At 42.1% G+C, this 15,634-nt stretch overlaps 1 protein-coding gene across 2 annotated transcripts; it reads right to left on the bottom strand.

The window, feature by feature from the left end:
* Positions 1-3,228: 3,228 nt before the first annotated feature.
* Positions 3,229-6,285, bottom strand: LOC119271588. Of its 2 annotated transcripts, XR_005134625.1 has the most exons (3): positions 5,589-6,285; positions 5,324-5,405; positions 3,229-3,498 (listed from the first exon to the last, which is right to left on the bottom strand). XR_005134625.1 is itself a non-coding variant. In XM_037553349.1 (2 exons), the coding sequence occupies exons 1-2, from the start codon at positions 6,020-6,022 to the stop codon at positions 5,366-5,368; spliced, it is 474 nt and encodes a 157-aa protein (XP_037409246.1). In that variant the 5' UTR covers positions 6,023-6,283; the 3' UTR covers positions 5,141-5,365. The 2 variants fall into 2 exon arrangements, 1 of the variants encoding a protein (XP_037409246.1); XM_037553349.1 differs by lacking the exon at positions 3,229-3,498 and having other exon boundaries at positions 5,141-5,405; positions 5,589-6,283.
* Between the last annotated feature and the right edge of the window lie 9,349 nt (positions 6,286-15,634).

The following is a 15,634-nucleotide window of genomic DNA, read 5'->3' as shown; positions in this document are numbered from 1 at the left end:
AAGATTTGGTTGCTCAGGGAACAAGTATTACTTGAGGACACCGTTTCCCACTCGGGTATCTTTTTTCCTTTATTTATTGTTTCCCCAAGAATTTCAGATGATCAACTTACCTTGCTTTGGGGTGGTTTGCTTCACCATTCCCCATATTCTGACGGGTCTTTGCTCATATACCAATTCCTTTTTACTGACGTTGATTCTCCATACCTGTGGTGATATCCAATGGATCTGAGCATAAATTTTCTTTTGGTCCTGAAAACCTTTTTACTTCTGTCATGGGGTTGCTTCAAATAAATATAGGCCTTCTGGTTTTAATGAATGCTGAGAATTAATCATGGCCATATTCTGATGGGATCTGACTGCTCATAGGTGGTACTGATTTATTTTGATTTACCCCTTTGGCTCGAGCATGAGATAGGTACCAAGGATTCGACTGCCTTTTTTCATGAGCAATATAATGGTGTATGGAGTTATAGCTATGTCATACCCCAAATATTTACACCTTGAGACTGGCCTGCCAGGGGGGGGGGGGGCTGACGGACAAATGTGTTTCCTGACAGACTGACCATGTATTTGATTCCGTTGGTGAGTATACCGGGTCTGAGATGATTGTTCGGCATTTGACTTTATCATTTTGTCGGTATGCCCATTTGGATTTTCCACACTAACCATTCCAAGCGGGTCAGCGGGATATGATGTCCTTGTAAAACAGAGTAGGCCGCTGAGGGTATGCCTTTGTGGATCGGTATGGAATTGCAGGCTCCAACTGATTTGGGGTATCTGGACCCTGATGGTTGTGCAAAAATCATCATACCTTTGCTGTCATTCTCACCCTTTAACGGTCATGATTTTCTTTGTGAGGATACCTTACTGGAATACCTTGGCCACACCTGTCCTTGATCCTTCGTATGACCAGGGATGTGATTAGTGCAATATTTTTGACATTATTCCCTTGTGCCTGTTTTCTGACCTGGGTTCGCACATATATGACATAGAATCAGGACTTGTAGCGGTACAGAGCTCGTTGTTGAGGCCAATCATACAAGAAGGTGACAAGGTTTTAAGGCATCTCCTTGTCAGTTGCGGGAATAATGACCTTGATGACCATTTTCAAGACTGTTGATTCGGTAAAGTCATCCCCAGATCTTGTCAATTATAATTCATGGGATGCATCTCTGCTTATTTTCCTTGCCTGAGTCGCCAGGTTGTGGGATCCTCACTTTCCTTAGGTATATCTGCTGGATCCTTGCCGCAATCTCGTATGAGTGACTAATATGACTAGGGGTACATGCTCACCATATATAAGAATCACATGCAAACAAACACTGGCTTTCTGAAGAAGACACATGCCCTGACGGATTTGTGCTTCCGACCAAATGTTGCGAGTCTGATTCTTGAGCGGTACTACTTATCATATAACCTCTGAGGACGGTGTATTAGTATGATACTGACGCAGACTGAATGGCTTACGAGAGAAGCCATCCGAGTAGCTTGCTGAGGAAGACTTGTTATCTTCTGCTCAAATCTTTTGTCTGGGTAACGTGCAGAAGAAGGATCTATAGCTTACACACGAACCTTGCTCTGACTATTTTCCTGGAGAAGCCTGAGTTCCATACTTGAGAAGCTTCTCGCCGGGTTTGCTTGTTGAGAAAAAAATCATTTTCCTCCGTTAAAAGCTTTTATCGAGGTATCTTGCTGAGAAAGGTCGGGTATCTTGGATGGGAAATTGTTCACATATCATGCTGATGAAATTTGAGGAGCCTTTCATCATAAATTTCTTCCGATAACGTGTGGAAGAAGACTGATTTTCTTACATCCCAAGATTCATACTTATATTCAGACTGAAATCTACACACACGCCCATAATATTCTAGGGCTGATTATTTGCATGAGAAAATTTGTTTGACTGTCTGCCTTGAGCATATCACATTCTGACTTTATTTCAGACGATAACATATTTCAAGAATCATGCATTGCTGAGCCAAAATTTTGTAAATGATCCATACCTTTGACTAGAAATTTACCGTTGACCTTGTACCTAACTTGCCTTGCTGCTAACTTACTCATTACTGCTGTGTGGATTTTGTACTGATGTAGACTTGAGTTATCAGTACTGTTGTGAGGAGTGCACACTAATGCAAAATTGATTATCAGCCTCAAAATCAGATATTCTCTATTTCATTGCGGTCAGCTGAGAATTCCATTCTGTTTAGCTGAGTTTCCAAATATTTGAACTCCTTGCTGATTCTTCGGGTCCGGTGTCGGTCGATGAGCAACTCTTTATAGGGGAAAAATAATGTAACACTAGGGCCCAACAAGAAAGAAGCAAAAGAAAACTCAACTAAACAAAAGCACATAACAATCAATCGCTACCCACTCAAACAAAGTCACATATTACTGCTAGTCACCCAATACGCATGCCTACTTAAGCACACAAATCTCGCGGGATCTCCGGTTCTACGATCTAGCATGTTGTGACGAGGTGCACAAGGACGAATAAATGTGTGGAAGAATTGGTGTAAACAGCGCTACACCAAGTGCTAGCTTAGCCAGGTAGCAACCCGGACTAGCTCGAAGGCGAGGACGTACTCGGTAATCATGTAGTGGGACACGAAGGTCGCAACCACATTATTATCAAGTGGACGGAAAAAATCCATACTCGTCCAAGAAATAGGATAGCGGGGAAAAACTGAGGCTGCTGATATTGCCCTTTCTTGATAACTAAGATCATTAAGGGTTGCAACCACGACAAGAAAACCGACGACCCGGGGTAGAAGCATGGCTACCACCGAAACAAAATGGGGCTGAAGGAAGGAATTCGCCGTGATACCTGAGCACCATTTTTGCAAATAGTGTCAGGATCACTTGGCATCACTCTGTTGGGACAGAAATGAAACCAAACACCAAAGAACAAGCAAGAAAAGAAAACTGGAGAAATGTAAAGACTGAGCTGGAGTGAATCAGGATCCGATGCCAGCTACACTCACCAGATAGAACCGTTAGCAATAAATACTAAGGCTATATGCATGTTATGCAACAAACAAATGTAGCAACCAAATGCGATAAACAAGCCGGATGTTAAACTACTGATTTCTACCGGTTTCTACCGCTCGCACTGGCTAGGGTGTCCTACAGCCAGACCTACTCTGTTACCAAGCCTGTGGCACCTCGGCTCAGAGAAACTGGAATGCCCTGTATTCCAGCCAGAGGTCGAGGAGAGGTCTTCTGGAATACGACACTTCTTAGCAAAGAACAAATCAGCTCCATTATTACAAGCTATAATGATACAAGGGGATTACATCGGCACAACAACACTACGCTTGCCACGGTTGCTCTATGCAAGCAGCAGAACAACAAGATGCAGTGGAATAACTCTAGCAGTGGAACATCGACGATGGTGATGAACTCCATTTCGCAGGGACTCTGGCTGGAACGCTTATCCTAGCTCGCACGAACGGAAACCACGACAAGCAATCAAGAAATCACGGCATGACCTGCAAACTGGCATGACACGCTAGGTCAGTACATTGAATGTACTTGCAAGCTCACAATAACCAGAAGCATTCAAGACAAACAACAACGTGGCAATTACAGGTTAAGCAGGAATTATCATGAGATCATCAGGATAACATGGCATGAACAACATGAACATGATACAGGTAGAACAATATGAACATGGCACGAACATATAAATCTGACAATACTTGCTTGCAACATGATGACACTACATGCACCATTTATTCTGCTCGGATTGCCTCATAACCATCACATGCATCACTTACCAACCACGGACATCACACGATCATCTCTGGATCAAATCAAGCTTGGTATAAACAATAACGTAGTAATCATTAAATGACCACAAGGAGCTTGACCTTTACCCGTGATTCTCGCACAACATCACAAATATCCATCAACTCGGTATCCTCGATACCATGATGATCATCTCATGATCACGAGCGGAACCACTCATGGTTCAACAGGTTACCTCGTAACCAAACGGTGATCATGCACGAATCACATAACCAACATATCTCATCATCGAACCAGGGTTGTAATTAATCAAGTTATTATTAATACTATTGGCACATAGTGTGACCGACATGAACTGGGCCCTTATCCGCGGGCACAGCTCTCGATAGACTTAGTATACACTCTGCAGAGGTTAGTACACTGTACCCACACCACGGAACCCATGGCCTCGCACTCCCATTCAGGTGGGCCAACGACATTCCGACAAAACTGATCTACTACCATGACACCCTCCCGGCCACTCCGACCAACTCCCCTTTGGGCTAAGTCATGGGTGGCCCCGTGCCTACCAAAGGCACCAATGACCATCGTCATGGCAAAGCATAAATGGTCCAAAACGGGGACAATGGATCCATACTCAACAACGGGCACACAAGGCTTATGCCATCCTACCTGATCAAGGTAGCGCCCGCGCATAACCTTCCCTCGTTGGAGGCACCGGCGAGAGGCATGACAATAGACCCAGTTAGGACCCTCCCAATAGGTAAGCGTGGTTGCACTGGTCAGCTCGATATGGTGGCACCATGACTCAACCAACAGTTGTTCAAGTTAAATTTAATCCGGTTAAACTTGAATGCAATATGCTGAGCCATGATAAAATAACATGATGCAATTACAATGCATGAGCATGAGCGTACAACATAACTATCGGCCATATCAACAATGAATCATATCCAACTAAGCTTGGCATAATGACGAGCATGAATATCACAAGTACAACCCTACTCATAGCATAACATGACCACTAGCATCAACAATAAATACCATGCAAGAACACATTAATACCATTACCGAGTAAACACTTAACCAACTAGCAGCAAAGGAACAATGCATATTAACAATACTCGGTAACCGACGCTAGTCATGCATCGAAGAACATGACCGACCCAACATGTACTACTATCAAGCATGGCAATATGAAAGTAATACTAACAAGTAGTTCATGATAACAATGTGCAAGAAGCATAGCATGGCAGTAATTACCGATCCATAAGCATAACCGAACTAACGACAGCAGTAGCAAAACAAACATACAATTATCAAAGATTCAAGTTGAAAACAAAGCTACTGCATGGCTATCATGCAAATGGTGGTTGTGGCTTGTCTGGGGTGGAAGAAATCACCGGGAAGAAGTGCGAGAAACTCGCGGAAAGAATCGCTGGAAAACATTCTCTCTCTAAGGGGGCTGATTTAGTGCAAGGGCAAAATGGTCATTTTCACAGTGTGAAACAATATTGAAAATGCAATCAGCAGAATGAGCTCGACGAAATGAAGACGTGGGCTTTGGATTCACCTCAAACGGAGTTGCGAGCAAAAAGTTATAGTCCGACGAAGTTCAGGGACCAATCTGTAAAAATATCTCTACAAACAGGCCCCTGGAGGATAAAACAGAAAACGTATTTCAGATAATACGTTTTCAAAACTGAGAAACGTATTTGGAGCCGAAGAAGAAAGAAAGTACGCTTTTGGAAGTGGAAAATGTATTCTGCTCCAAAGAAGAGCGGAAGTACGTTTTCACTAACCGAAAGCGCACTTCATGGAAACACGTTTCCACTTACTGACGTAGCGGGGTGGGGTCAACGGCTGAGGCGCTGAAGCGCGGGGCCCGCGCGGCAACTCTCTCCTGCCTGGCCTTCTCATTCTCTTCTCCGACGCACACACAGAGCAGAGGAGGGGCAAGGCAGCAGCGAGGCCAGCGCCGGCCCGGCCAACTCCGTCCACCCCGACCGGAGTGAAGGCACCGGCGGGCGCGGGGTGGAGCGCTGCTCCACCTGGAGCAGCTGCGGCGCCGGAAGAGGAGCGAGTCGACGGCGCTGGGAGGAGGCCGAGACGGGGCGGCGGCCAACTCCGGGGAGGCGCGTCCAGAGGGGCTCCGGCGAGAAACTGAGATGAGGGAGAGGGTAGCCGGAGTGTGGGGAAGGTGATGGTGGTGGCTATAGGTGGAGGAGGGCTCGGCTTCGGGCGAATTTAGCCGGAGCACCGCGGCGGCCATGGTGGCCTAGAGCAGCGAGGAGGGGCTCTGGTGCTCGGGGAAGAGGTTGGGGTGGTGTAGTGGAGCGAGGCGAGGCTGGTGACGAGCTCGGAGGGGGTCGGGGCTTCCTTATATAGGCTGGGCCAAGGCACGGTCTCGGGTGCCGCTGCTCGCGTCCGGCCGAAGCTCTGGCGAGGCTCAGCGGGCACGGGGTGGCACGAGAAGGCGACGAGAGAGGTGCGGACGAGCTACAGAGGTATACAGGGACGAGCAGAGCTCGGGGACCAGAGGAGGAAGAAGCCATGGCGTGAACAGAGATGGTCGACCACAGATTTCTCGTGGGCGCGCGGCGATGAGCGCTAGCGGAGGGGCTTACGGAGGGGGAGATGGCTCCAGGAGTATGGCGACGACGCGGTAAAACTGTTAGACATGCTCATGGGCGCGAAGACGACGAGAGGAGGAGGGGCCCGAGCAAGAAGACGCCCTGGGCGCGGCCAACGCCAGCAGAGCACGCGCATTGCATGCCAAAGCTCGTGGTCACCGCGTGCACTAGTGCACACAGTGCCGCACAGCTAGCCAAACGATGTCTGGGGGTTTGTCCTTCCTAGGGAGGTTGCAACTGAGGTGGTAGTTCGGTGAAAAACGCTTTGGTTAAATGGTAAGCAACCTCTGCAGTTTACTGCAGTAAACTTGAACGTGCACTGGTGATTTACAGGGACTTAGTTGGGTCCAGAAAGTTTGTCTGGGGTGATTAGATTATGAAGGACTATAATCCTGGTAAGTTTGAGAAGAATTAGACCAAGGATTAATACACTTGCTTTGCAACTGATCCAAATGGTCCAGAAACTAGATCAAGATGGTTCACTCACATGGAGAAGACACTTGACCTGAAATTTGTCAAGGGTTAGGGATTTGGACATATTAAGATGCTGTAAAAATTTAATACCAATTGGATTCACCAAAATGGTACTTTCTTCACAGCTATTCTCTCTGTCCAGAAACTTGCAAAAATTCCAGAGGAATATTTGCTTGATGAATTGGTCCCAAATTTGGTGGAGAGAGTTTTTATGTTCATGAGAATGCTCTGAAAAATTTTCAGGCAAAATGAATCAATATAAAATGTACTTGCTTCACAATCTGAAAATATTGCCAGAATCAAAGATTTGTTTCTGTGCTCACATATATCAAAGTATAGAGCTGAAATTTGTAATAGGGTCATGATATGAGCACATGAAGTAGTGTGCAAAATTGTAACTCATTTGGATCCTCCTAGCTGATACTTCCTTCACAAAGCCTTCTGTCTGGCAGAAACTTTGAAAAATCACTGAGGAAGTTTGGCTAGGCAAATAAAGTTAAATTTTGGCACAGGTCAATTATTTGGATAGGAAAAGGTGTCCAAATAGTTTGGGGTCAAATGGGAAAATATAAATAGCACTTGCTTCACAATGTTCCATTTAGAACAAAGTAGGAAATGAATTTATTGAGCATGATGAGAAATATGGCCAATGAAATATTTTGCCATATTTTAGGAAGATATGACCCAAATAATTTAAAAGAATTTTTTGGGGATTTTTGGATGGGCAAAAATATAGGTTGCTTCATAACCTAGGGCAGATAGGGTTATTCCTTTAATAGAAAAAGGAATATTCCTGAGAAAAGGAAATTAGGGTTTGGTCATGGAGTTAAGTGACATGATCTTGGCAAGGTTTTGAGAATGATGAGCCACTTGGGAGGGGAAATGGAGATGATTTCCCAGGTGGCAAGGCCACAGAACTACTCCAAAAAGAAAAACAGAGCAAAAACCAAATAAATCGAAAGAAAAAGAAAAGGGCCAAAATCCAAGTTGTTACATTAGGTCGAGTGTTTATTCACTCGCCATCGCAAAAGAAAAGGGCGGTAATAGGGATTCCCATTCCCGAACTCAAAAATGCAAATAATTAAACAAAACTCCCCCGGGACTGTTGTTGGTTTGAACGGCACCCGTTGTTTCGGACAAGCCATGGAATGTGATTGTTGGTGGAGGGGGAGTAAACCTTTACTTTTATCACTTGGGAACCACCACTAGCGTGTTTAGCATGGAAGATATTGATAAATGATAGTCGTGAAGTAAATGAAAATGGTGCATGTCTCAAAATATCATTTACCTCTGTTTTAAAAACTTGAGCTCTCGCACCTCTGCAAATCACTGCTTCCATCTGCGAAGGGACTATCTATTTACTTTTATGTTGTGTCATCACCTTCTAAAACAAGCGCCAGAACCTGAGAGCACTACTATCATGACTTATGCATTGTGTGTAGCTAATGTTGGGTGCATCATCATTGGATCTTTTCTACCATGAATTACAATGTTTAGTCATTGCTTGAACTTTGGAGGTGCTCTGCATTTATGTTTTGCAGTCTCAGAAAGGGCTAGCTTGATGCCACTATTGTCATATTATATCATGGTAGTTTTGACAACATGTTGTCGTTTGAGATATCTTATTATTGCTCGCTAGCTGATTGTGTCATTGATATGAGTTAATATAATCTTTAAGAGTTATTGTCGGCATGGTTAGTTATAATGTTGGCTGAAAACCTGGGTGATGTTTAAGATTATTTATGCAAACAAGAGCAAAAGAGTTCGTAAAAGTTTTTCTTTTTCACTTTCAGTTTAACAACAAAATTGCTTGAGGACAAGCAAAGGTTTAAGCTTGGGGGAGTTGATACGTCTCCAATGTATCTACTTTACGATTTTCCTCTTGTTTTGGACTCTATTTTGCATGATTTGAATGAAACTAACCCCGGACTGACACTGTTTTCAGCAGAACTACCATGGTGTTGTTTTATGCAGAAATAAAAGTTCTCGGAATGGAACAAAACTTTGTGAGGATTTTTTATACAATAAATAAGAATTTCTGGAGCCAGGATCCATCGGAGGGGGGCACCTGGGTGGACACAACCCACAAGGGCATGCCCCCTCCTGGCGCACTGAGGTGGTTTGTCCCCACCTGGTGGCCCCGCAGACCCTGAAACCGACGCTATAAAATCCTATTTTTCCAGGAAAAAAATCAGGGAGAAAGAATTATCACGATCCACGAGATGGAGCCATCGTCACCTCCTGTTCTTCATCGGGAGGCCAGATCTGGAGTCCGTTTGGGGCTCCGGAGAGGGGGATCTTCATTCTTTGTCATCACCAACTCTTCTCCATTGCCAATTCCATGATGCTCCCCAGTGGGAGTGAGTAATTCCTTCGTAGGCTCGCTGGTCGGTGAGGAGTTGGATGAGATTCATCATGTAATCGAGTTAGTTTTGTTAGGGCTTGATCCCTAGTATCGACTAGGTTCTAAGATTGATGTTGCTATGACTTTGCCATGCTTAATGCTTGTCACTTTGGGCCTAGGTGCCATGATTTCAGATCTGAACCGTTTATGTTATCACCATTGTGTCCATGTTCTAGATCCGATCTTGCAAGTTATAGTCACCTACTACGTGTTATGATCCAGCAACCCTGGAGTGACAATAGTTGGGACCACTCTCCGTGCTGATCGTAGTTTGAGGAGTTCATCTATTCACCATGTGTTAATGCTTTGTTCCGGTTCTCTATTAAAAGGAGGCCTTAATATCCCTTTGTTTCCAATAGGACCCCGCTGCGACGGGAGGTTAGGACAAAAGATGGCTTGCAAGTTCTTTCCATAAGCACGTATGACTATTTACGGAATACATGCCTACATTATATTGATGAACTGGAGCTAGTGTCATATCGCCCTAGGTTATAACTGTCTCATGATAAATTTCATCCAACAAGTCACCGATCCAATGCATGTGAATTTATCTTATATTCTTCTTGCTAAGTTACCATTGCTATCGTTACTATTGCACTTGCTACAAAACTACTGCTATCACTATTACCGTTACTGTTACTGCCGTCACTATTATCAAAACTACCATATCACTTTGCTACTGATCATGTTGCTGCAGATAATTAATCTCAAGTGTGGTTGAATTGACAACTCAACTTCTAATACCTTAAATATTCTTTGGCTCCCCTTGTGTCGAATCTACAAATTTAGGTTCAATACTCTACCCTCGAAAACTATTGCGATCCCCTATACTTGTGGGTTATCAGGGTCTACTTTCTGTCATATAAGTTTCCGATCTACAATTTTAGTTTCCTATTTACTTTCTTTGAAATCTTTTACATTCCGTTCCATAAACCAAAAATACCAAAACTATTACTTTACCATTTATCCATCTATATTAGATCTCACTTTGCAAATAACCATGAAGGGATTGACCACCCCTTTATCGCATTGGGTGAAAGTTGGTGTTTGTTTGTGCAGGTATTCGGTATCTTGTGCATTGTCTCCTACTTGATTGATACCTTGGTTCTCAAAAGCTAAGGGAAATACTTACTCTACTTTGCTGCATCACCCTTTCCTCTTCAAGGGAAAAACCAACGCAAGCTCAAGAGGTAGTAGGAAGAATTTCTGGCGCCGTTGCCGGGGAGATCTACGCCAAGTCAAGTCAAGATTTATCTCCCGTCAACTTGCCAATTTCAGGCGCCATTGCCGGGGAGATCTACACCAAGCCGATACATACCAGGTACCCATCATAAACTGTCATCCCTCGCATTACATTATTTGCCATTCGCCTCTCGTTTTCCTCTCCCCCACTTCTAAAACGATTTCGAAAAGATTTTCCTTTTCTTCGCCCCTCTCCTATGCTTCTTCTCTGCTTGCTTTTTGTGTGCTTGTTTGTTGGATTGCTTGCTTTTTCGTAATGGCTCCACCAAAAAGCATTGACCCTCACCTTAGGAGGTTGGACAAAATTGAAAATAATGTTAGAAGCTTCATGTCTTTGCAATTTGAGCATAATAATTTCTTTAGAAACGAGCTTAAGGAGCAGAAAAGTTTTATGGAATACATGAATAAAGAGCTTGATGATATGTCTAAGGAATTTCATGGTCTAAGATCTCAGTTTGCTCCTCTTGAAAATTTAGTAGGCCAAATTTCTAATAAGCAAGCTACCTTGGTAAATAAGATGGCCGCTAAACCAGAATCTTTAAATAATGATGAAGATCCTAAAGTAATTGATGTGACTCCTTTTGAATCTTTGTTTTCTAATATAAATCTTGATAAAGATGGGACCGGAGACGAGCCAACTTTAGTTACAAGGCATCCCAATGATTCAGAGTTTTCAGATCTTGATGCAAAAATTAATAAAAGTGGGTTTGGAGAGGTCAAAATTTTAAGTAGCAATGAACCCACTCTTTTGGATTTCGAGGAATTTAATTATGATAATTTTTATTTAATAGATTGTATTTCCTTGTTGCAATCCATGTTGAATTCTCCTCATGCTTATAATCAAACCAAAGCTTTTACTAAACATATTATTGATGCTATGATGCAATCCTTTGAAGAAAAGCTTGAATTGGAAGTTTCTATCCCTAGAAAACATTATGACGAGTGGGAACCTACTATTAAGATTAAGATTAAATATCATAAATGCCATGGTTTGTGTGATTTGGGTGCTAGTGTTTCCACGATTCCAAAAACTTTATGTGATGTGTTCGGTTTCCGTGAATTTGATGATTGTTCCTTAAATTTGCATCTTGCGGATTCCACTATTAAGAAACCTATGGGAAGGATTAATGATGTTCTTATTGTTGAAAATAGTAATTATGTACCCATAGATTTCATTGTTTTTGATATAGATTGAAGTCATACATGTCCTATTATTCTTGGTAGACCTTTCCTTAGAACGATTGGTGCAATTATTGATATGAAAGAAGGAAACATTAGATTTCAATTCCCGTAAGGAAAGGGATGGAACACTTACCTAGAAATAAAATTAATTTCCTTATGAATCTATTATGAGAGCCACTTATGGATTGCAGGACAGATGATAATACCTAGATCTATTCGTGTTTTATGCCTAGCTAAGGGCGTTAAATAATAGCGCTTGTTGGGAGGCAACCCAATTCTATTTTTGTTTTTACTTTTAAGGTTCTGTTTTGCATTAAATAATTCATCTAGCCTCTGGTTAGATATGGTTTTTATGTTTTAATTAGTGTTTGTGCCAAGTAAGACCTTTGGGATATCTTACGGGTATAGTTGATTTGATCTTGCTGAAAAACGGAAACTTTTACGCTCAGGAAACTAATTTTCGTTTTTAGCAGAAGCGCGATAAAATACTGATTATTTGTGAAGAAGATTCATAAAAAAATTGCTTAGGTATTCCTAATTTTTCAGAATTTTTGGAGTTACAGAAGTACTCAAAATCTCCAGATTGCTACAAACTGTTCTGTTTTTGACAGATTCTGTTTTTCACGTGTTGTTTGCTTATTTTGATGCATCTATGGCTAGTATCGGGGGGTATGAACCATGGAAAACTTGGAATACAGTAGATATTACACCAATATAAATAAATAATGAGTTCACAACAGTACCAAAAGTGGTGATTTATTTTCTTATACTAATGGAGCTTATGAGATTTTCTGTTGAGTTTTGTGTTGTGATGTTTTCAAGTTTTGGGTAAGGATTTGATGGACCAACGGAATAGGTAGTGGCAAGAGCCTAAGATTGGGGATTCCCAAGGCACCCCAAGGTAATATTCAAGGACAACCAAGAGCCTAAGCTTGGGGATGCCCCGGAAGGCATCCCCTCTTTCGTCTTCGTTTATCAGTAACTTTACTTGAGGCTATATTTTTATTCACCACATGCTATGTGTTTTGCTTGGAGCGTCTTGTATGATTTGAGTCTTTGCTTTTTAGTTTGCAACAATCATCCTTGTTGTACACACTTTTTGAGAGAGACATGCATGAATCGTGATTTATTAGAATACTCTATGTGCTTCACTTATATCTTTTGAGCTAGGCAAATTTGCTCTAGTGCTTCACTTATATCTTTTTAGAGCACGGCGATGGTTTTATTTTATAGAAATTTATGAACTCTCGCACTTCACTTATATTATTTTGAGAGTCTATAAAATAGCATGGTAATTTGCTTTGGTTATAAATTTAGTCCTAATATGATAGGCATCCAAGAGGGATATAATAAAAACTTTCATATAAAGTGCATTGAATACTGTGAGAAGTTTGATTCCTGATGATTGTTTTGAGATATGAAGATGGTGATATTAGAGTCATGCTAGTAAGTAGTTGTGATTTTGAGAAATACTTGTGTTAAGGTTTGTGAGTCCCGTAGCATGCACGTATGGTGAACCGTTATGTAATGGAGTTGGAGCATGAGATATCTTTTGATTTTCTTCCTTATGAGTGGAGGTCGGGGACGAGCGATGGTATTTTCCTACCAATCTATCCCCCTAGGAGCATGCACGTAGTACTTTGTTTCGATGACTAATATATTTTTGCAATAAGTACGTGAGTTCTTTATGACTAATGTTGAGTCCATAGATTATACGCACTCTCACCTTTCCGCCATTGCTAGCCTCTCTTGTGCCACGCAACTTTCATCGGTACCATACACCCACCTTATACCTTCCTCAAAACAGCCACCATACCAACATATTATGGCATTTTCATAGCCATTCCGAGATACGTCTCCAATGTACCTATAATTTTTGATTGTTCCATGCTATTATATTATCTGTTTTGGATGTTAATGGGCTTTATTGTACACATTTATATTATTTTTGGGACTAACCTATTAACAGGAGGCCTAGCCCAAATTGCTGTTTTTTTTTGCCTATTTCAGTTTTTCACAGAAAAGGAATATCAAACGGAATCCAAACGGAATAAAACCTTCAGGAGAGTTATTTTTGGAACAAAAGTGATCTAGGGACTTGGAGTGGACGTTAAGAAACAATCGAGGAGGCCACGAGGCAGGGGGGCGCGCCCCCACCCTCGTGGGCCCCTCGTTGCTCCACCGACCTACTTCTTTCTCCTATATATATTCATATACCCCAAAAACATCCAAGAGCACCACGAAACCCTATTTCCAATGCCGCAACCTTCTCTACCCAAGAGATCCCATCTTGGGGCCTTTTTCGGAGCTCCGCCGGAGGGGGCATTGATCACGGAGGGCCTCTACATCAACTCCATGGCCCCTCCGATGATGTGTGAGTAGTTTACCTCAGATCTTCGGGTCCATAGCTAGTAGCTAGATGGCTTCTTCTCTCTCTTGGATCTCAATACAAAGTTCTCCTTGATTCTCTTGGAGATCTATTCGATGTAATCTTATTTTGAGGTGTGTTTGTCGAGATCCGATGAATTGTGGGTTTATGATCAAGTTTAGCTATGAACAATATTTGAATCTTCTCTGAATTCTTTTATGTATGATTGGTTATCTTTGCAAGTCTCTTCTAATTATCAGTTTGGTTTGGCCTACTAGATTGATCTTTCTTGCAATGGGAGAAGTGCTTAGCTTTGGGTTCAATCTTGCGGTGTCCTTTCCCAGTGATAGTAGGGGCAGCAAGGCACATATTGTATTGTTGCTATCGAGGATAACAAGATGGGTTTATATCATATTGCACGAGTTTATCCCTCTACATCATGTCATCTTGCTTAAGGTGTTACTCTGTTCTTATGAACTTAATACTCTAGATGCATGATGGATAGCGGTCGATGTGTGGAGTAATAGTAGTAGATGCAGACAGGAGTCGATCTACTTGTCACGGATGTGATGCCTATATACATGATCATACCTAGATATTCTCATAATTATTCGCTTTTCTATCAATTGCTCGACAGTAATTTGTTTACCCACCATAATACTTATGCTATCTTGAGAGAAGCCACTACTGAAACCTATGCCCCCCTGGTCTATTCTCCATCATACAAGTTTCCAATTTATTTTATTTTGCAATCTTTACTTTCAATCTATTTCATAAAAATACCAAAAATATTTATCTTATTATTATTATCTCTATCAGATCTCACTCTTGCAAGTGACCGTGAAGGGATTGAAAACCCCTTTATCGCATAGGTTGCGAGGTTCTTATTTGTTTGTGTAGGTACGAGGTGACTCGCGCGTGGTCTCCTACTGGATTGATACCTTGGTTCTCAAAAACTACGGGAAATACTTACGCTGCTTTACTGCATCACCCTTTCCTCTTCAAGGGAAAACAAAGCAGTGCTCAAGAGGTAGCAAGAAGGATTTCTGGCGCCGTTGCCGGGGACATCTACGCCAAGTCAAGACATACCAAGTACCCATCATAACTCTTATCCTTCGCATTACATTATTTGCCATTTGCCTCTCGTTTTCCTCTCCCCCACTTCACCCTTGCCATTTTATTCGCCCTCTTTTCCGTTCGCCCCTTTTCTGCTTGCTTCGTCATTATGGCTAGTCCTTTATCTACTCCTTTGTCTCCCGAGAATGAAGTTCTTAATTTTAAACAAAGGGAGGGAGAAAATCTAAAATATGCTTGGTACAGAATTTGCAATGCGCAAAATAGATCTACTAGGAAGCAATCTACTTATGTTCTTCTTCGCACTTTTATGTAGGCATCACTCCTTGGAATAGATATATTCTTGATACCATTACCAGAGGAAATTTCTTGGGTAGCCATACTTTTGATTCTTATAATGTTATGGTAGATTTGTTTGGCCCACCACCTCTTTTGGTTAACTGAACTATCTTAACTTTGGAACATGTTATGCAACGGCTTGAAATTATTGAAAATAAAGTTGCCACC

Source organism: Triticum dicoccoides, chromosome 3A (assembly GCF_002162155.2).
Source record: "Triticum dicoccoides isolate Atlit2015 ecotype Zavitan chromosome 3A, WEW_v2.0, whole genome shotgun sequence".
NCBI classification, from domain to species: Eukaryota; Viridiplantae; Streptophyta; class Magnoliopsida; order Poales; family Poaceae; genus Triticum; species Triticum dicoccoides.
This window is presented reverse-complemented; position numbering and strand designations above follow the sequence as displayed.

Coding starts and splice junctions, on each gene's coding strand:
- LOC119271588 (XM_037553349.1), bottom strand. CDS start 6,022: ATGGCCGCCGCGGTGCTCCGGCTAAATTCGCCCGAAGCCGAGCCCTCC. Junction 5,406..5,588: donor GACCCCACCCCGCTACGTCA/GTAAGTGGAAAC, acceptor TTTATCCTCCAG/GGGCCTGTTTGTAGAGATAT.